At 46.4% G+C, this 21,781-nt stretch overlaps 1 protein-coding gene across 1 annotated transcript in view; it reads right to left on the minus strand.

Annotated features, from left to right (window-relative positions):
- Window positions 1-21,781, minus strand: part of DPY19L1 (dpy-19 like C-mannosyltransferase 1) — a 55,655-nt gene that overhangs the window by 28,072 nt on the left and 5,802 nt on the right. The window contains exons 3-8 of the mRNA XM_054177149.1: window positions 18,549-18,573; window positions 15,991-16,078; window positions 15,166-15,303; window positions 8,012-8,132; window positions 3,118-3,211; window positions 747-804 (exon numbers count right to left, since the gene is read on the minus strand). Coding sequence (XP_054033124.1) covers window positions 747-804; window positions 3,118-3,211; window positions 8,012-8,132; window positions 15,166-15,303; window positions 15,991-16,078; window positions 18,549-18,573 — 524 coding nt within the window. The remainder of the gene's footprint in view (window positions 1-746; window positions 805-3,117; window positions 3,212-8,011; window positions 8,133-15,165; window positions 15,304-15,990; window positions 16,079-18,548; window positions 18,574-21,781) is intronic.

The raw sequence follows: 21,781 nt of genomic DNA on the forward strand, positions 1-21,781 counted from the left end.
GGCAGTGTCAGGAGGACAGAGCCAGGCTCTCCTCAGTGATGTCCAGTGATAGGACAAGAGGCAATGGGTGCAAGCTGAAGGGAAAGAGGTTCCACATGAACATAAGGAAAAACCTTCCACCACCCTCATGCTAAAGAGCTTGTTTTTAACATCCAAGCTAAATCCTCTCTTTTCTAATTTCAAACTATTGCCCCTTGTCCTACCACTACAGACCTTTGGAAACATTCCCTCTCCAGCTGGAGACACTTGTCATTGTGCTACTAGGACTGCAATGGCAGAACCACTTTACATTTCTGTTTGGTTTGGGGTGGGGGTTTTGTGGGTTTTTTTTTTGTTTGTTTGGGTTTGTTGGGTTTCTTTTTCCTTTGTTTTGGTTTTGCTTTGTTTCTTTTTTAAACTCTAAGGTGACACATTGGACTGTTACACATTTTCAAGCTACAGCCTATTTTGCTTTCAATAACATCTCAGAATCACTTGGGTTGGAAGGGACCTCTAAAGGTCATCTTGTCCAACCCCCCTGCAGTGAGCAGAGACCTCCTCAATGAGATCAGGTCACCCAGAGCTCCACTGAGCCTCACTTTGAATATCTCCAGGGATGGGACCTCATACAGGTCTCCAGGCAACCACCATCTTATTCCCTTCAAATTCATGCAACAGATAAGCAACAGAACTGTCTTTAAGCTAATTCCCATTTCATTAAAGAAAAAGGTGGGGAGTGGTAGTGGTGGTTGGGGATGGTGACCTACCTCTCCATGGTTGAAAAAGAAACACATGACAGTAACAAGGCCTCCTAGACGGCTCCCACTGTGAAGAGAAGAAGAAAAATAGGTACAACAAGAGTCTCAGAATGTCAGTGCTGCTTAAAAAAAAAAAAGCAAAGCAGCATTAATGTACAGCTGCTTGTTGAGGGAGGAGGTGAGGAACCCTCTCAAGCACCGAGGGAAAGCAATCTCCAGCGTGCATGCAACACACAAACGCTACGTCATCGGAGAGTTTATTTCAGAGCAGAGCACTCTTCATCCATCAGCTCCTTCCTGCAGAGCACCAATTTTAAACAGAAATAACTTGGATAACCATTATTCCACTCCTCAAGAACTTTGGCTTAGATCCTTGCATCTGGTGCTTCATCTGCTGTACCCACAGCTTGGCTTGGAAAACTGCCATACTATATATATATATGTATTTAAATACCATACCTTCCCCCTCCCCCCTCTTTCTGTTTTAAACACCAGGCAATATAAATGAAGCCCATTAAGATGTTGAGCAAATAACTTAAGAATTTCTTCACAGAAAGAGTTGTTGGCCCTGGGAATGTGCTGCCCAGGGAGGTGGTGGAATCACCATCCCTAGAGGAGGTCAAGAAAGGACTGAATGTGGCACTTGGAGCCATGGTTTAGTTGGTCATGAGGTGTTGGGTGATAGGTTGGACTTGGTGATCTCTGAGGTCTTTTCCAACCTTATTGATTCTACGATTGTATGTTCTTTGCATGGTCAAGGCTATCATAGTCCTCAAGGAGTCCTTTTCCTTCAGTGATAAGAAGCCTGTTCTTCTATTGATTACTCAATAGGGAATTGTGGTCTAAGACTACGTTAGGGTAATCCATATCAAGACCATTCAAGAACCATCAATTAATCCACGAAATGGTGAATAAAACATACTATTTAATTATTTTGTTTGTTTTCATATTTCTTTACTGTGATGTTAACATGAAAATCCCCTTGACTTCAGGATCTGAATTACACAGCCCAAGCCTGAGAAATTAAGACCTTGCTGGTTTTAAATGACATTAGTATATAAACTGAGGGTTTCTATACACTGCCCTTAAGAGAAAAAGGCCAAGTGAATGATGAATATTCCCAGCTTATCTGCTTCCTCAAAACCTGGGACCTTTCTTTCCTGTGTTAAGAAATAATAATTTATGTGTTTAACCCCTGAACATCTAATAGCTGCAGCAGACAACTTCCTCTTGTCACTGTGAGCTCCTGGCCTGCACTGCTCTTTATTTGAACTATCAGCACATACCTCAGAGAAAGCAGGAAAAAATACACAAGACAGTGAAGGCAGGGAGTGGAAAATCACAGAACCATAGAATCAATAAGGTTGGAAAAGATCTCAGAGATCATCAAGTCCAACCTGTCACCCAACACCTCCTGACTAACTAAACCATGGCTTCAAGTGCCACATGCAATCCCTTTCTGAACACCTCCAGGGATGGCGACTCCATGTAGCAGCCTTGTGTTTTTCTTTTGCAAAGCTGACAAAAGAAAATAGAGGTAAACAGAAAAACATTTCCACTTCTGTTTTACTGCTGAACATCGAGTCTATTTTTGTATGAAAGTGTACTGCAGTTCCTGAAATCTAGGGACAGTTACTGAAAACAGAAATTCATTGGAAAAGGGAAGTGAATCATAGAATGGCTCAGGTTGGAGGGGACTTCAGAGCTCATCTACTCCAACCTCCCCACCATAGGCAGGGACACCTCTCAACTAGACTCAGCTACTCATGGTCTCATCCAGCCTGGCCTTGAACACCCCCAGGGAGGAGGCAGCCACAACCTCCCTGAGCAGCCTATTCCAGAGTCTCACCACCCTCCTGCTGAAGAACTTCCTAAGAGCCAGTCTAACCCTGCTCTCCCTCAGCTTCAAACCATTCCCCCTTGTCCTGTCTCCAGACACCCTGATGAAAAGTCCTTTGCAGCCTTTCTGTAGGATCCCTTCAGGGATTGAAAGGCAGCTCTGAGGTGACTCCAGAGTCTTCTCTTCTCCAGGGTGAACACCCCCAGCCTATCCTCACAGCAGAGGTACTCCAGCCAGTTCAACTAAGTTAAAAACCAGGTCAGATCTGTACAGCATTTAAGTTTTATCCACAGCCCCTCTGTATCAGTGAGATCCCACTTCACTGACACGTGCTACCACTTTTTTCACCATCATCAATTTAAGCAAAAAACCTTCTCTATTCCAGTAACTTTTTTTGGTGACAATGTACATGCAATAAAAAGCACCAGTGCTGTACAAATAGGTAAGCAATATCCCATTAAATATTTGAGTACTCCCAAATTTTGTCTAAAATCTGACAGTCAGCACCAGCTAAAAGCAGCTCCCTCTCAAATGCCTTACCTGAGGTATGTACCATATATGAAGAACAGTGACATCATGAATCCATTCAAAAGAAAAATCACAGCAACATAAAAGGAAGCAGGGTCTCCCAAACCTAACAAACAAGCAGTTAAGACATGTTGTCAGATCCAGAAGAAAGAGCATAGTGCTTATGAAGCATCACAGAATCAACAGAACACAGCATAATGGCTTCATGTACTCACACAAAGAGACAGAAGTTAATGTCACCGAGATTATCACAGAGATTCAATTGGAAAAGTACACTGCTGGGGGCAAAAAGGGAGCCAGGAGGGGAGGGGGGAGGAAAAAAGGAGCCAGGAGGGGAGGGGGGAGGAAAAAAGGAGCCAGGAGGGGAGGGGGGAGGAAAAAAGGAGCCAGGAGGGGAAGGGGGAGGAAAAAAGTAGCCAGGAGGGGAGGGGGGAGGAAAAAAGGAGCCAGGAGGGGAGGGGGGAGGAAAAAAGGAGCCAGGAGGGGAGGGGGGAAAGGAGAAAGAAAATTGGAAAACATGAAAACTAAACAAAGGTAAAAGATGATAAAAGAAAGAAAAGAAAAAAAACACAAAGAAAAAATAAGGGTGAAAAGGGAGAAAAAGAACAAAGAAAAAATAGAAGAAGGAAAAGAAAAAGGAACAAAGAAAAAAATAGAGGAAGAAAAAAATAAGGAGGGAAAAAAAGAGGAAGAGTGGATACAGTATTGGAGGAGTCAGCAACAGAACAAGAGGAGGGAAGCCTTAGCAGTACAGATAAAGCCTGCAACGAACAAAGGCAAAAGAGCATTCTCTACAGACTCTGTTTTGCCATCAGAGAGGTTTTTGAACAGGTTTGTACTCCTTATGCTCTCACTTGCCATCCCTTGCAGGAGCAAATGCATCTTTAACCAGATCACAGGCGCCGCTCCCGGCTTGCTCTGTTTCATTAGCAGCCAAGGAATTATCCGACGATGCGAAAGTCTCTCACAAACACCTCTGCGCTCACACCTCCATTGTTACCCTCTCCTTAATTCTTGAAAGCTGCCTGGCTCTCATCAATTCAGCCACACAGCATAAAAAGCTTTATTGATCACAGAGGAGGCGGCAAAGCCTCATTGTTTCCTATGCAGAAATGATTTGTCATCATCCCTGAAAATACAGCATGGCACTTGTGTAAAGGATGATGATGATGATCCTCTCATCAAGCCTGCTACTTTCAAGAGTTGCTGTCTTTATGAAGCTTGGGTTTTAGAGGGGGGAAAAAAAATAACAAAAAGAAATTGCACATTTATTTCCAGCTCATTGGGTCTGGCTAAATGACAGGAAGTCAACCACTCAAGGTCTGAACAAAGTTCTGGTGCTGGTGGATGAGAAGCTCAACAGGAGCCAGCAGTGTGCACTTGCAGCCCAGAAAGCCAATCACAGCCTGGGATTTTGTAGGGTGATAAAATACTTCAAACCCAGAGCTTTCCAGATCAAAAAACACCAAAAAACCTCTGCCCACACCTGTTCACAGAATGGTAAGGCTTGGAGGGGACCTCTGGGGGTCATCCAGTCCAACCATTCTGCAACAGCAATTTTACCTAGAGCAGGTTGCACAGGGTCAGACCCAGAAGGGTTTTGAATCTCTCGAGATAAGGAGACTACACAACCTCTCTGCACAGCCTGTTCCAGTGCTCTGTTGCCCTCACAGGAATGAAGCCTTCCTATGTGCTGCACCAAGAGAAGCAGAGACAGCAGGGCCAGGGAGGTGATTCTCCCCCTCTACTCCTCTCTGCTGAGACCCCACCTGGAGCACTGTGTCCAGTTCTGGAGCCTCTATTACAGAAAGGATCTGAAGGGGCTGGAAGGTGTTCAGAGAAGGGCCACGAGGATGAGCAGGGGGCTGGAGCTGCTCTGCTATGAGGACAGACTGAGAGAGTTGGGGCTGTTCAGCCTGGAGAAGAGAAGGCTCCCAGGAGACCTAATTGTGGCCTTCCAGGATCTGAAGGGGGCTCCAAGAAAGCTGGGGAGGGACTTCTGAGGGTGTCAGGGAGTGATAGGAGTGGAGGGAATGGAACAAAACTAGAAATGGATAGATTCAGATTGGATGTTAGGAAGAAGTTGTTCCCCATGAGGGTGGTGAGAGACTGGCACAGGCTGCCCAGGGAGGTGGTGGAAGCCTCATCCCTGGAGGTTTTTGCAGCCAGGCTGGATATGGCTCTGAGCAACCTGCTGTAGTGTGAGGCAGGGGGGTTGAACTGGATGATCCTTGAGCTCCCTTCCAACCCTGACAACTCTGTGATTCTCATGGCCTTTATGCAAAGGAAAAAATACCAACTTCTCACCACACAAAGTTATCTGAAGTAATAAAATGAAACAAGCTACCGTCTAGCATTCAACACCTCCATGGAGAAAGACCTTGGAGTCCTAGTGGACAGCAAGTTCTCATGGGACAGCAGTGTGCCCTTGTGGTCAGGGGGGTGAGTGGCACCCTAGGGCCAATGGTATCCAAGGGTACATCAAGAAAAGTGTGGCCAGCAGGTCTAGGGAGGTTCTCCTTCCCCTCTACTCTGCCCTAGTGAGACCACACCTGGAAGAGAAACAGGGTTCTGCTGGAGAGAATCCAATAGAGAGCTATGAGGATGATGAAGGGGCTTGAGCATCTCTCCTATGAAGAGAGACTGAGAGCCCTGGGGCTGTTCAGTCTGGAGAACAGAAGGCTGAGAGGGGATCTGATCAGTGTCTATCAATAGCTGAGGGGTGGGTGTCAGGATGAAGGTGCCAGGCTCTGTTTGTTGGTGCCCAGTGACAGGACAAGGAACAAAGGGTACAAGCTGGAACACAGGAGGTTCTACCTCAACATGAGGAGACACTTCTGTATGGTGAGGGTGATGGAGCCCTGGAACAGGTTGTGGAGTCTCTTTATCTGAAGACTTTCAAAACCTGCCTGGATAAGTTCCTGTGTGACCTGCCATTTTCTCAGGAGTGCCTCTCACCAAGGCACTTTTATTGTATGCCACTTGACAAGCCAATGCTTTAAATATGGGGAAAACACCCAAATGAGTGGCAGCAGCCAAGCTTTGGTATCAAAAGCAAAGAATGAGCCTGAAGTTCTCATGCTGAGTGGTAGGTCACAAGAGGATTCCTCTCAGCAGGGTCACTGCACAACATTGCTCAAAAAGGGAGCCTTGTGGTTCTGGTTTTTTTCCCTTCATCCCCAATGAAACTGTAGACAGGAGAGGAACTACAGAGCCTAAATTTTGGAAGCAGGAATCAGGAATGTACCAGGGGTGCTACAGAAGATCCCAATATTTAAATACATGTACAGTGGCTTCCAACTAGATTTAGAACCATATAATCATTTTGGTTGGAAAAGACCTTTAAGATCATCAAGTCCAACCATTCTCTAACTCTACCAAGTCTGGTGCTAAACCACGACCCTCAGGACCACATCCTGGCATCTCTGGAACACCTCTAGGCATTGGGATTCAACCACCCTCCTGGGCAGCCTGTTCCAGGAGTTGAGAACCCTTTCAGGAAAGGAATTTTCTTCTAATACTCAACCTAAACCAAACCTGGTGCAACTTAAGAGCACTTCCTCTTGTCCTCTCACTTGCTCCTTGGAAGAAGAGACCAACCCCACCACCACCTCACTTCAGCCTCCTTTCAGAAAGTTGTAGAAAGCAATGAGCTCTCCCCTCAGCCTCCTTTTCTCCATGCTGAACAACCCCAGTTCCCTCAGCTGCTCCTCACAAGACCTCAGTGTTTAAAATTAGAGTGCAGACAGTTTTGCCCACAGGCCTGGTCTAAATCACCGGTCCCCAGCATGGAAGCAATAAAATTCTTTCCAGGTGGCTGTATTTTGAAGTCTCCTGGACATTTTAGTCTTTATAAACACGCCACATTATAAAGAGGAGCAGCTGAAGAGAACTCAAGTTGTTCATCTTGGAGAAAAGAGGGCTCAGGCGAGACCTTACCACTCTCTATAACCTCTTTTCAATTAGTTTTAACAAGGTGGGGCTCAGTCTGTTCTCTCAAGTAATAAGTGAGAGGACAAGAGGAAATGGCCTCAAATTGCATCAGGGAAGGTTTAGGTTGGACATTGGAAGCAGGAATAGACTGCCCAGGGAAGTGGTGTCATCATGCCTAGCCTGGAGAAGAGGAGGCTCAGGGCAGACCTTCTTGCTCTCTGCAACTCCCTGGAGGGAGGTTGTAGCCAGGTGGGGGTTGGTCTCTTCCCCCAGGCAACCACCAACAGAACGAGAGGACACAGTCTCAAGCTGTGCCAGGGGAGGTTTAGGCTGGAGGTGAGGAAGAAATTCTTCCCAGACAGAGAGATTGGCCATTGGAATGTGCTGCCCAGGGAGGTGGTGGAGTCACCATCACTGGAGATGTTTAATAAGAGCCTGGCTGAGGCACTTGGTGCCATAGTTTAGTTGATGAGATGGTGTTGGGTGATAGGTTGGACTTGATCTCAAAGGTCTCTTCCAACCTGGTTAATTCTACTCTATTTTAAAATGTGTGGAGGTGGTGCTGAGGGACATGGTTTAGTGGTGGACCTGGCTGTGCCAGGTTAACAGTTGGAGTCCATCTTAAAGGTCTTTTCCAACCTACACAATTCTAGGATTCTGTGATTACAAAAGCTCAGACTACAACTGTGATGCTTTAAAAGGGAATATAAGAATTCAGCCTAGGCAGGAGGAGCTATCTAATAAGCAAAGCTCACATTCTCACCCCTGCTGCTCTTAAAAGTATCTTGGTGGGGGTTTTTCTCTCTTTTCATTTTCCCCATGCTGCTCGCTTTTGAGGTGAGCTCACCCAAAACGCAGCCTGAGCCAAAGGAAACAACGCTGATGGCAAGGACACAGGTGTATTTATTGCTCCTGAAACACATACAGCCACCATTACACATTTCCTGGAAGAAACTGGATTGAGACGACTCACCCTCACAGCTTTCAACAGGACTAAGGCCTTTTCCTCTGTTTACAGTCCAGCAGGTCTTTGTGGGCACCCCCAGGAAATCCATAACTGCCGTGTACGTGCGGTACCAGCTGGCGAGGACCACCTGGGTGGAAAAGAGGATTTCAAGTTGCTTGAAAGGGACTCTGAGATTAGCTCAATGCCCAAAGTAACCTCTCATGACAGCTGGCCCTCATCCAGGATGGTTTTGTTGTTTGGTTTCTTTTTAAACCTCAGGATGCATCTCAGCTGCTTAGCATTTTTGACCATCATTTCCTAAAGGGCATCCAACGTAGACCCAGTGTTCACTAACAGACTTCAAATGGTGCCTGCTTTAAACCACAAATCATTTCCTGCATCAAACTGCAATGCTGGCAAAAAAATCAGGCATTCCAAGATTGTTTGGAAGGTTCTCCATTTAACTAGTTTTATTGATGATCTGGCTAAGGGGATTGAGTCCAGCATCAGTAAGTTTGCAGATGACACCAAGCTGGGGGCAGGATCTGATCTGCTAAGAGGGTAGAGAGGCTCTGCAGAGGGACCTGGACAGGCTGGACAGATGGGCAGAGTTCAAGGGCATGAGATTGAACACATCCAAGTGCCGGGTTCTGCACATTGGCCACAACAACCCCATGCAGAGCTACAGGCTGGGGTCAGAGTGGCTGGAGAGCAGCCAGGCAGAAAGGAACCTGGGGGTACTGGTTGACAACAGCTGAACATGAGCCAGCAGTGTGCCCAGGTGGCCAAAAAGGCCAATGGCATCCTGGCCTGTACCAGAAACACTGTGGCCAGCAGGAGCGGGGAAGTCCTTCTGCCCTGTGCTCAGCACAGGTTAGGCCACACCTTGAGTCCTGTGTCCAGTTCTGGGCCCCTCAGCTTAGGAAAGATGTTGAGATGCTGGAAGGTGTCCAGAGAAGGGCAACAACACTGGGGAGGGGTCTGGAGCACAGCCCTATGAGGAGAGGCTGAGGGAGCTGGGGTTGCTTAGCCTGGAGAAGAGGAGGCTCAGGGGAGACCTTCTTGCTCTCTCCAACTCCCTGAAGGGAGGTTGTAGCCAGGTGGGGGTTGGTCTCTTCTCCCAGGCAACCAGCATCAGAACAAGAGGACACAGTCTCAAGCTGCACCAGGGGAGGTTTAGGCTGGATGTTAGGAAGGGGTTATTCACAGAAAGAGAGATTTGCCATTGGAATGTGCTGCCCAGGGAGGTGGTGGAGTCACCATCCCTGGAGATGTTTTAAAAAGAGCCTGGCTGAGGCACTTGGTGCCATGGTTTAGTTGATTAGATGGTGTTGGGTGATAGGTTGGACTCGATCTCAAAGGTCTTTTCCAACCTGGTTTATTCTAGTCTATTGTTTGGAAGGTTCTCCATTTAACTAATTTTATTTATCAGCTATTAAAATCCCAGATTCTGTTGACAGAGGGGAGTTGGCCAAATCAAATCCATTAAAGCCAATTATTTCTTTAGGTGTTTGTTGTTTGTAATTTATTTTTTTTTACCTGCATGGCAAGACTATTATTAATGGGCCAAATCTCCAGGGTGTTTTTACCTCAGGTAAACTTTGATAGGTTAAATTTAAGCATGCATTAGACAGGGGCTTTCAGATGCACTGCAAGACAGCATTTCCATTTTCCACGCAGAGGTCGCAATGCTCTCACATCCAACTAGCAATTTAAATCGCAATGCCTGACACACAAAACATCAGGATTTTTACAGACAGCAAAATGAGGCCTCAGCTCTCACAGCAAAGTCACCAGTTAACATCAGCAGGCTCTTTTGCCAGGATATAACTGACTTTTACACAGTTCATAAATGAGTAATGGGGCCATTCCAGTTGAGCTGCTTTGAAAGTTATAACCCAGGGGTTCCCAGGCTGAAAATACATTTCACCACTGCAGTATTAGCTGTCTCAGCCCTGTGTCACAGGAAACATGTACAAGAAGGATGGCTCCTTCTATTTTCTTCTCCATACAATTAATAAAACTCTTTATATCACTTCTATCTCCAAGAAGGGCCTGAAAGAAACCAAGAGAGTTACACTTTGAGGAGGTGATGGAGTAAAGCCTCCTAGAAACCACTTCCAAACATACATCTCTTTTTTTCTGCCAAAAGCTACTTTGCAGCATGGGCATAAAAATGGAAGCAAGGGAGTAGCACCCAATTGCTAGGTCAGTTAGAACACAATGGCATTTCTAAGAAGGTCTCCTGTTCCATGTCAGATGAGACAGTAAATGCAAAACTTGGAAAACCTGGGAGGGACTTTGGAGGGTGTCAGGGAGTGACAGGCCTGGGGGGGATGGAGCAATACTAGAAGTGGGTAGATTCAGATTGGATGTTAGGAAGAAGTTCTTCCCCATGAGGGTGGTGAGAGACTGGCACAGGTTGCCCAGGGAGGTGGTGGAAGCCTCATCCCTGGAGATTTTGAAGGGCAGGCTGGATGTGGCTGTGAGCAAGCTGCTGTAGTGTGAGGTGTCCCTGGCCATGGCAGGGGGGTTGGAACTGGCTGATCCTTGAGGTCCCTTCCAACCCTGACAATACTGTGATCCTATGGTTCTAATTCTGCTGTAATCTGCTGAGTTTTACAGCAGAATGTTTGTCTTCATTTGTTGGAGGCCACTTAATGAAATTTGACAAGTGGCATGTTTCTGAACTCAGAGCTAAGACAGGGTTAAATAAATAGCACTTACAGAAGGACACAGAGGATGGGCTGTTTGCAGTTAAGGAGGGGTTTCATGTATTTATTGCTGCCCTGAAACCTCACTTCGGATTGCCAGTGGAGAGTGGTAGAATGTTAACACGGAAGAACTGTGTGAAAGAAATCACTTCTATGATTACAAAAGCCTGGCTCTCAAACCCAGGAGATCTCTGTGGGCAGGGCACACAGAGGAATACTAAATGAGGAACAGCCAGAAAGTAAACTAAACACATAATCTGTCCACCACAGCAACTAACACATTATCTCTCTGCCATTTTGCATCAGGGGTCACAGATGGAAACAAGAACCTAACTACTGGAACAACCCAACTATGAAGCAAATACCTGGAAAAACAAGAGTTTACTAGGACTAGAACATTGCCCAACTACAAAGACTAAATTGTTGCTTTTCATAGACTATTTTGTTTTACTGCTTATATGGATGCACTACCTAAAAGGAGGTTGTAGACAGGTGGGGGTTGGTCTCTTCTCCCAGGCAACCAGAACAAGAAGACACAGTCTCAAGCTGCACCAGGGGAAGTTTAGGAGAAAGTTCTTCCCAGAAAGAGTAATTGGCCATTAGAATGTGCTGCCCAGGGAGGTGGTAGAGCCACCATCCCTGGAGGTGTTCCAAAAAGGACTGGATGTGGCACTTGGAGCCATGGCTTAGTTGTCAGGAGGTGTTAGTATTAGGTAATAGGTTGGACTTGATGATCTCTGAGGTCTTTTCCAACCTTGCTGATTCTATGATGTAGAGGATTGCTATGGATTCACTTCACCTTTTGTTTTCTTCTATGGAAACACTCATGGCTAGTACTGGCTGTACATGCAGGCAAATTGTGCTACTTCACGTGTCTCGCATCTTGTTTGATAAGTGGATTTCAAAGCTATTTTCGATGCAATTAGTTTTGAAATCCACTAAACAAACAGCAATTTTTATTAAAACCCAGCCTGAGCACTACTATTGGGCTGAAAGATCCTAAAATACCAAACAGGAAATGAAACACTTGGAGAAAACAAGCCTGGATACTGAGTATCAGAAGGCAAAAATATCCCCTGCCAACAAGTATGTCCCCCGAGTATCTTCCCACCATCCAGCCCCACTACAATCACCCATGAAATTAGATGATTTGGGAGAATAATACCAAGATGCACCTATGGACAGTTTTATGGATGCAATTAGATGGAAACACCACCCAAGAAATACACTTCTTGAAAGATCTCTTTACAGGAAGTCTGGGATCACAGGCACAAAGGGTGTCAGGGGTTGGAAAGGACTTCTGAAGATCATCCAGTCCAACGACCCTGCCAGAGCAGGGTCACAGAATCCAGCACAGGTCACACAGGAACACATCCAGATGGGGCTTAAAAGCCTCCAGAGAAGGAGACTCCACAAGCTCTCCGGGCAGCCTGCTCCAGGGCTCTGTGACCCTCACAGTGAAGATGTTCCTTCCTCATGTTGAGGTGGGCATCAAGCATAAACGACTGAAAGGAGCAGAGCAGGCTGTTTTGTCTGCTTTTTATGCTCACATAGGCACACAAAAGATGAATGAATCCTATCACCAAATTGTATGAACCAGTACATTCCTAGCAAACTCTGACTGAACAGACAAGCCAGCACGTGTAGCACAGTCATCTACATAAAGTTCATCCAGAATGACAGCCACAATTGCTCATTTTGATGTCATCATCTAATTTACTCGGTCATCTTTCATGGTTGTTCTCTAGGACCAAGTTCATTTGACCAGCTGCCTTTGATTTTTTGCAAGTCAGACTGCAGCTGAAGTCAGTAAGTCTACTCTAACTTTACAGTAGTCAAATAAGGCACACATTCCTAATGCTGCATTTCCACAAGTGAACTGCAACCTCTTTTCAGTTAAAAAACACAAGAATAAAACCAGCAAACCCCTAAGATATTCATAAGTCAGGCTCAACAAGGCTCTGAGCAACCTGACCTAGTGGAGGATATCCCTGCTTACTGCAGAGGAATTGGACTAGATGACCACTGGAGGACCCTTCCAACCCTTACCATCCCATGGTTCTATGAAACTCAACCCTCAACATTCCCAACAAACACTAAAGGAAGTTAGAGGGCAACAGAACTTGCTCCCCTCTAGCAGTCAGAGGGCAACAGAACTTGCTCCCCTCTAGCAGTCAGAGGGCAACAGAACTTGCTCCCCTCTAGCAGTCAGAGTATCACTAAGGTTGGAAGAGACCTCAAAGATCATCAATTCTAACCTGTCACCACAGACCTCATGACTAAACCATGGCACCAAGTGCCACATCCAATCCCCTCTTGCACACTTCCAGGGACGGTGACTGCACCACCTCCCTGGGCAGCACATTCCAATGACGAACGACTCTCTCAGTGAAGAACTTTCTCCTCACCTCAAGCCTGAACTTCCCCTGGCACAGCTTGAGACTGTGTCCTCTTGTTCTTGTCAGAAGGCAACAGAACTTGCTCCCCTCGAGCAGTCAGAGGGCAACAGAACTTGCTGCCCTCGAGCATTTAGTTCTTTCAGAGCAACCAAGAAGCAAGTGAAACCACTACAGGCAGGCTGTATAAATACGCTGCATGCTGAGAACTCTCAAGACACACAGTTCCTGAAAGCAGTTCTCTTCCAACAGCAGGAGGAGTATAAATGCTAGTACCCAACAATTACAGCCATTGTTAGTCCTTGATTCTCCAAAAAATAAGCTGGTGATGACAAGTGGAGCTACAGGAACGTACACTAACCAAAGGAGTTTGCAAAATGTACGAGACACACTGGCAGAACCAGAAGACAAAGGGAAACAAACATTGCTGTATTTAAACAGATTCCTCTTAGTGACCAAAAAAAAACCCAGAGCAGGAATGGAATGTAATCAAGTCTAACATTAAGTACCTACAGAACAGCAGCAGCCAGGCTTGCACAGATGAGTTTCTTCTGCAACACACAAGCAGGCTGCTTTCACAGATTTTTAGGGGCCACAGTGAACTGGGATGTGTTACACAAAATGCACAGCAAAACAACTTCTCAGTAGCTGTATTGCTGCAGGCATTATTGTCACTTACTACTGAGACTGTGGATGTCCTATTTCCTGAAGTACACAATGTCAGCAAGCTCCTTGCTTCCAGGGAAAATAACCAGCAAGAAGTACAGAATTGGATTGCAACTTTAGGGCAGGAAACACTAAGATCTAGAAAGCATTCACATATGATGAGACATACATGAAGCCTGAGAATTGATAGAACAGAATTAATCATGTTGGAAAAGACCTCATAGATCGAGTCCAACCTATCAACCAACACTAATCAAATAAACCATGGCACCAAGTGCCTCAGCCAGGCTCTTCTTAAACACCTCCAGTGATGGGGCCAGCACATTCCAATGGCCAATCTCTCTTGCTGGGAAGAATTTCTTCCTCAACTTGAGCCTAAACCCCCCCTAGCACAGCTTGAGACTGTGTCCTCTTGTTCTGGTGCTGGTTGCCTGGGAGAAGAGACCAACACCCACCTGGCTACAACGTCCCTTCAGGCAGTTGGAGAGAGCAAGAAGGTCTCCCCTGAGCCTCCCCTTCTCCAGGCTAAGCCACCCCAGCTCCCTCAGCCTCTCCTCACAGGGCTGTGCTCCAGACCCCTCCGCAGCTTTGTTGCCCTTCTCTGGACACCTTCCAGCAACTCAACATCTTTCCTAACCTGAGGGGCCCAGAACTGGACACAGGACTCAAGGTGTGTACTCAGTGCTGAGTACAAGGCAGAATGACTTCCCTGCTCCTGCTGGCCACACTATTCCTGATGCAGTCCAGGATGCCATCGGTCTTCTTGGCCACCTGGGCACACTGCTGGCTCATGCGCAGCCTACTATCAACCAGTACCCCAAGGTCCCTTTCTGCCTGGCTGCTTTCCAGCCACTTGGACCCCAGCCTGTAGCACTGCATGGGGTTGCTGTGGCCAGTGTGTAGAACCCTGCACTTGGATGTGTTTAGTCTCATGCCCCTGGACTCTGCCCAGCCTGGCAAGGTCCTTCTGCAGAGCTCTCCTACCCTCTTAACAGATCAACTCCTGCCCCCAGCTTGGTGTCATCTGCAATTTACTGATGATGGACTCAATCCCCTCGTCCAGGTCATCAATAAAGATATTGAACAGGATGGGACCCAGCACTGACCCCTGGGGAATCACAGTGTATGGAATAAAAAACATTCTCATTTTAAACCTGTGCGGTAGCTGGTCTGAGCTGGTCTGGCAAAGTTAGTCTTGGGCAGGGGAAATCTCAACCCACCACAACCTGGAACTACAACAAGCTATTCAAGCAACATTTCATGAACCATTTTAATCTTCAGCACCACATTTTTTTTTTCCCAGAGTAACATTTCTTATATGCTTGTAGGCAAATTTAAAGAACCCAAAGATCTATCAGAAATTATTGTTTTGAAAAAAGAAACCACCACCACCACCACGGCTCACCTCTGGGTAAAGATTGAACCTCTGTAAGGTGTTAATCACTAAAGGATATTCAGTCAGTCTGTCATTCATAATTGCCCATACTCCATTCCAAAACGATGGGGCCTCAATGATGATCTTGAAGTAGGAATAATAAAGACCCTAAAGGAGAGCAGAATCAGTATTTAGGATTAAAGAGGTCACTTATGCTTCACAAACAAGCTCTGTTTTCAAATCAAATGCTGTAATGTAACTAATAGAAGAAGATTCAGAGATTCATTAAATGGTATAGGTTGGAAGAGACCTTAAAGATTGTTTAGTTCCAATGCCCCTGCCATGGGCAGGGACACCTCCCACCAGACCAAACTGCTCCAGGCCTCATCCAATCTGGCCATGAACACCTCCAGGGAGGGGGCACCCACAGCCTCCCCCTGGGCAACCTGCTCCAGTGTGTCCCCACCCTCACTATAAAGAATCTATCCCTAATACCTAGTCTAAATCTACTCTCTTCAAGCCTCAATCCATTCCCTCTCATCCTATCACTACAAGCCCTTGTCAAGAGTCCCTTCCCAGCTTTCTTACAGCTGCACAAATGCTCAATATCTTTACTGATGATCTGGACATGGAGATTGAGTCCATCATCAGTAAACTTGGGTGTTAGGTTGGACTTGATGATCTCAAAGGTCTTTTCCAGCCTGGTTAATTCTGTATGTCTAATGCACATTAGTTGCAATTTCTCAGTATAGCTACTTATCCAGAAGGGTCTAAGAAGTTTTGTGCAGTCCATGATGCCAGGGTTAGAGGCAGAAGTTTCCCAGTCACTGACTTTTCACTGCAACATGAGCTAACCATTTCCGTGCGAAAGGCCATTTCTCTCTCCAGGGTTGAGAGGTGAGAAAAGTGCCGGTCGTTTTCAAAGAGGGTGGTTATGTGATACCTGGGGCAAAGAAAACAACAAATGAAACTTTTCATTCAGGGTTTTACAACTTGCATTAAATCATAAAGACCAAGGAACAGCCAGCAAAACATTCTGTGAAGACCCAAAGTTTATCCACAAGCTCCTCGAGCAACCGTCTCCCCTCCTCCCCTCTCCCTCCTCCTGCAACCTCCTCCTCCCCTCTCCCTCCTCCTGCAACCTGTGCAACCTTCTCCCCTCTTTCCCTCTCCCTCCTTGTGCAAACTTCTCCCCTCCTCCCCTCTCCCTCCTCCTGCAACCTGTGCAACCGCCTCCCCTCCTCTCACACCTCCCCCTCCCTCCTCGTGTAACCTCTTCCCCCTCCTCCCCTCTCCCTCCTCCTGCAACCTTCTCCCCTCCTCTCCCTCCTTGTGTAACCTCTTCCCCCTCCTCCCCTCCTCCTCCTCCTGCAACCTTCTCCCCTCCTCTCCCTCCTCCTGCAACCTCTTCCCCCTCCTCCCCTCTCCCTCCTCCTGCAACCTGTGCAATCACCTCCCCTCCTCTCCCACCTCCCCTCCCCCTCCTCGTGCAACCTCCCACACTCCTCCCCCTCCTCCGGCAACCTCTTCCCCCCCCACTATCTATTTTCTCCTCCATCAAGATTATTTTAAATGGAAAGAAAAAACACCAACTCACAAAGCAGTTATTAAACTCTACTATGGAATTGATTAGAATACCTTAATTTATTCTGACTTAAGTGCAGACACTCAAAGACCCAGAGTTTAATGTTGGTAAGGCTATTGAGCCTACATACCAGGTAAAGAAAATGCAAAGGTCTACTGAAAAGAATGAGAGATTAAAAAGTGGCAGAAATAAGGGTGCAAATGGGAGGAGTGTTAAGTTTTTCTTCCACAAAAGCCTCTCCTCACTTGTATTTTAAGGCAGGTATCTGCCATTCTAAATATACATTTGATGGCAGATTCATCTACAGAAATCAAGGGGCAACTATAAACGGGGAGGAAGATAAAAAAGGGCAAGGAAAAGGCAAATGATTTTGAAGGCAAAACTTGCAGTGTCCAAGAGAAGCTTCATCTCCAGCAAGGGTGGGAGCCAGAGTGTGAGAGACTAAATCTTGTGTCTCTTGATGTGACTCAACAAAGATGAAGTCACCTTTGCTGCTTGCCCAGACAATAGCTGATGTGTATTGGGCAGTTGCCATTGGACAATGGCTCTCTGGAAGGTGCATAGGTAAAGATTGCTCACCAGACTGCAGCTGCCCTGGAAATAATGGGCAGAGGCCACTACCATCCATACTCTCTGGAATATACATACCTAAAAACTGTATAAAAGATCTGAGCAACTACTGGCTCAGGAGAAGGAAAACAAAGACCTGGGCAACGCTGCTCTGAAGGAAAAGGACAGAGACATCACCATGTAGCCTGGAAGAAACAGACCAGGAGAAACCCTCTCTCCTTGTCTTAAGTTCCACCTGCTGCAACTCACAGAGCTGAAGAGGCTGCTCAGAGGACAGCACAGCCAACAAGGCCAGCATCTTCCCCCAGGCCAAAGCCTCAGCAGCCTTCCTCCACGGACCCAGCGTCTCCTCCAGGCCAAAGCCGCAGCAGCCTTCCCCCACAGTCCCAAACAGTCTTGGGGGGTGAGGGGTGTGGTAATATAATCCCTTTCCTCTTCTCTCTCTCACTCCCCTTCTGATCTATCTACTTTATTCTGTTAATAAATAGCCTCACTTGTGCCTCTCATTTCAAAACACAGGAATACTCAACAGAACTGAGTCTCATTCCCTCTCTGGATCGAGGCACAGAGCAATGCACATGACTGTGATTCTGAACAGAACTTTGTAAGAAACAAACTGCTAAAAATCAATAGCCCTTTTTTGAGCTAGGAAACAAAACCAGAGTGGCAGAAGCTGTTGCTTTCTGTCTCTGCAAGAGCAGCTGGTGAAAAATCACCACAGGAGTCATTCTGTTCCTACTCTAGCTACTTTTAAAACAAAGAAGAAGGGTGAGGATTAGGATGGAACCTTAAACACAAGGATTCAAGGCTTGGATTGACAAAAAGTAGACAAAAGGCCATTTTTCTGTACACAGAGATGGCATTGGCCTGAAGAGGTGAGAGAAAACACGATGCAAAGCCAAGAAATTAAAGTAGAAGCTAAATAAGCACAACACAGGGGAAAGTTGAAAGGATTGACCTGGACTTCCAAAACCCACTGAGAGTAAGAAAACAAAACAAGGCCTGTTAGTGGGAATGCACCTGAATTTGTGTAGGTAAGCAACAATTTTCCACCTGGCAAGCAAGTTTCACTCTTCACTGAACAGTCTTTTAAGAAACTTAACAAGAACCAGAACTATTGCCTTTCAAAAGACAACAATTTGGTTTGGAGAGGAAAGATTGCAATAAAAATCCCAATAGCTTGTCTAAATATAAGCCCCCCCCAAAAATCACATCTTTCAAATATCATATTACTCTCAAGTGATAAATTTAACCTTACCAATGTAGGACTCCTGCAAAAGCAGCTGTAAAGGAAACAAAATGTGTCAAGTTACTCAAATGCTGAAATAACCGAAGATGAAATCGTGTTCATTAAAGTCACTGCAGTGCCGTTTCAGAGATGCACAGAGCTGCTCAGCCTCCAGAGGAAGACAACAGAAATCTAAACTAACATTTCAAGGCCAGCTCTTTACAAACCCCAATTTACAGGTTGGACTTCATGATCTTTGAGGTCTATTCCAACCTTATTGATTCAATGATTATGCTGCTGGTATGCAGCACCAGGTAACGTCCTAACCTATATCCTGCATCACTCAAGTTGATCCATCACAACCATTTCAGCCATCAATAACCAATTGAAATTATAAGCTTTTTTCTTTGTTTAAGCAGCACAAATATTTCTAATGTTTTTAAGATACTTACTGAATACAGAACACAAAATTAACCAGGTTGGAAAAGACCTCAAAGATCATCCAGTCCAACCTATCACCCAACACCATCTACTCAACTAAACCATGGCACCAAGTGCTTCAACCAGGCTCTTAAACACTTCCAGGCATGGTGACTCCACCACCTCCCCAGGCAGCACATTCCAATGGCCAATCTCTCTTGCTGGGAAAAGCCCCTTCCTAACATCTAGCCTAAACCTCCCCTGGCACAGCTTGAGACTGTGTCCTCTTGTTCTGGCACTGGTTGCCTGGGAGAACAGACCAAGCCCCACCTGGCTACAACCTCCCTTCAGGGAGTTATAGGCAGCAAGAAGGTCTCCCCTGAGCTTCCTCTTCTCTAGGCTAAGCAACCCCAGCTCCCTCAGCCTTTCCTCACAGGGCTGTGCTCCAGACCCCTCTGCAGCTTTGTTGCCCTTCTCTGGACACCTTCCAGCAACTCAACATCTTTCCTAAACTGACTGTGATTGCTAACTCAAGTCCTGCTCCTTAACTCATGCTAAGGCCTGCTGCATGCTATGAGCCACAACGTTAGGTCAAAGCAAGGGCAACCCATAGGCAGGACCTAGTAGCCAGAAAGGGCTAAATGTCATGCTGCTGCCACTGTCACCCGCAGCTCACTGTTTCCTGCAGCCACAGTCTTCAAATATTGATTGTCTGGGAGCTCCTTGAGAATCTGCTAGCTCATGGAAATGATACAGACCAAACTCCCAAGCTGGAATTTATAAATACACCATCTTGCCCAGAAAGCTTTTTGAAGCAGATCCAGCAGCAGCTGGACTGCTGAGGACTTCGTGCTTCCTGGTGTGCTACAGCGGGCATTGGCACTGTGATGAAAGAGGAGGGAAGAGCACTCTCATCACCAGCTCTGTAACTGTTTTGCTCACAGCTACATAAGTTAGAAGTTACAAACTGAGAATTAGAGAAATTGTGAGCTAGAAACTTCATGCCTTAAGTGATAAATTTGTGAATTCTCACATCAGACTAGCCTGCACCAAGTGGACTGAGCCTTTGTCATGTTTGTTTCCTCTCCTAATGAAGAACTAAAATAAAGCTTCATTTCCAGAGTGCATTGTCCTGTAAATTGGAACCATGCAAACAGACCATGGGAATCAATATAAATCCAGCTGAGGTTGTGACTGCTAACAAAGTTAGACTCTACATAGAGCAGCATTCCATTTGTCCATCCAGAAACTATCTGCATTGTTGTCATGTCGCTACAGACCAGGGGAGGCAATCTAAGGGACAAGGGGAAAAGACAAATGATGATAAAGTGGTAGACAAACAGCTTAGGTCTGTGATTTCTTGAGCGTGGCAAGATCCACAGAGACAGGAAACCAATCCATTTTGCTTGGGTGGCATTCACAACACACCCAGAGGTCGCCAATGAAGCTCAGCTTGAGCGAGGGATGAAAGTATTTAGAGGAACCACAATGCTCCTTCTAGACTGAAGGTGTCTTGATTGCCCTCTAGGCACACAGTGGCTCTCTGCCATAGCAAAATCAGGTGGAGTGGCTGCCTTTGAACCAAGAAAATACGCATGGGTAATGAAAAGCCTTCTCTACAGTGCAGAGAGAAAGTGGAGATGACAAGCACCCTCCCTGCTCACTACCAGCAGGAGAGAGAAAGGTGCTGAGTGCCGTGTCCCTCTCCAGGGTGCTGATGTTCAAACACCTCCTCCAGCTCACAGGCACCCAGGCACGCTCCATGAGCCTCTCTGACGACATGGAACGGGTCGAGTTGCTTGCACAGAGCTAAAGCATACATCAAAGGCCCACACACTGATGCAGAATATAGTCAGAGAGTTAGTGAACGTGCATGTGTTCAGGCTGCATGTCCTATGCAGATGGTGCTCTGCTTCTGGGAAGCAGCAGCAATAAGGGAAAGAAAAACACCCTTGCAAACCCAACTCAATGCACGTGGAAGGGGAGTGGAGTGAATGGACACTTCATGCCCCTTCCCAAACCACATGCTCCTCCAACACTGAGCCCAGAAGTGCTGCTGCTGCTGCTGGCAGTACTTGTAATCACCGTCTGCGGCTGGCAGTACTTGTAATCGTTGTCACAATGCTGCTGCTAGCAGCGCTTGTTAACCATTGCCACCACAGGTCATAAGAAAGGCTGAGGGAGTTGGAGTTCAGCCTGGAGAAGAGAAGGCTTCAGGAAAGCCTTATTGCAGCCTTTCAATACTTAAAGGGAGCAAAACAGGGCCTGCTGCAAAAGGACAAAGCATTTAAACTGAAGGAGGACCTCATCACTGTCTATGACTACCTGAAGGGAGGTTGTAGCCAGGTGGGGGTCAGTCTGTTCTCCCAGGTAACCAGCAACAGAATGAGGAGACACAGTTTCAAGTTGGGCCAGAAGAGGTTCAGGCTGGATATTAGGAAGAAGAGTAATTTGCCATTGGAATGTGCTGCCCAGGGAGGTGGTGGAGTCGCTGTCCCCGGAGATCTTCAAGAAAAGCCTGGATGAGGCGCTCAGTGCCATGGTCTAGTTGATTGGCTAGGGCTGGGTGATAGGTTGGAGGAGAGATTTAGACTGGATAGAAAGTGAGGATGGTGAAACACTGGCCCAGGTTGCCCAGAGAGGTGGTAGAATGTCTATCCCTGGGCACATTCCAGGTTAGGCTGGATGGCTCTCTGAGCAACTTGATCTCATTGAAGATGCCCCTGCTTACTGCAGGAGGGCTGGACTAGATGACCATTAAATTCCCCTTCAACTCAAAACACTCCACAATTCCATAATGCAATAAAACTACATTTATGAACCTCAATGTTAAAGTTTCACAT

Source organism: Dryobates pubescens, chromosome 38 (genome assembly GCF_014839835.1).
Source record: "Dryobates pubescens isolate bDryPub1 chromosome 38, bDryPub1.pri, whole genome shotgun sequence".
Taxonomy (NCBI): Eukaryota; Metazoa; Chordata; class Aves; order Piciformes; family Picidae; genus Dryobates; species Dryobates pubescens.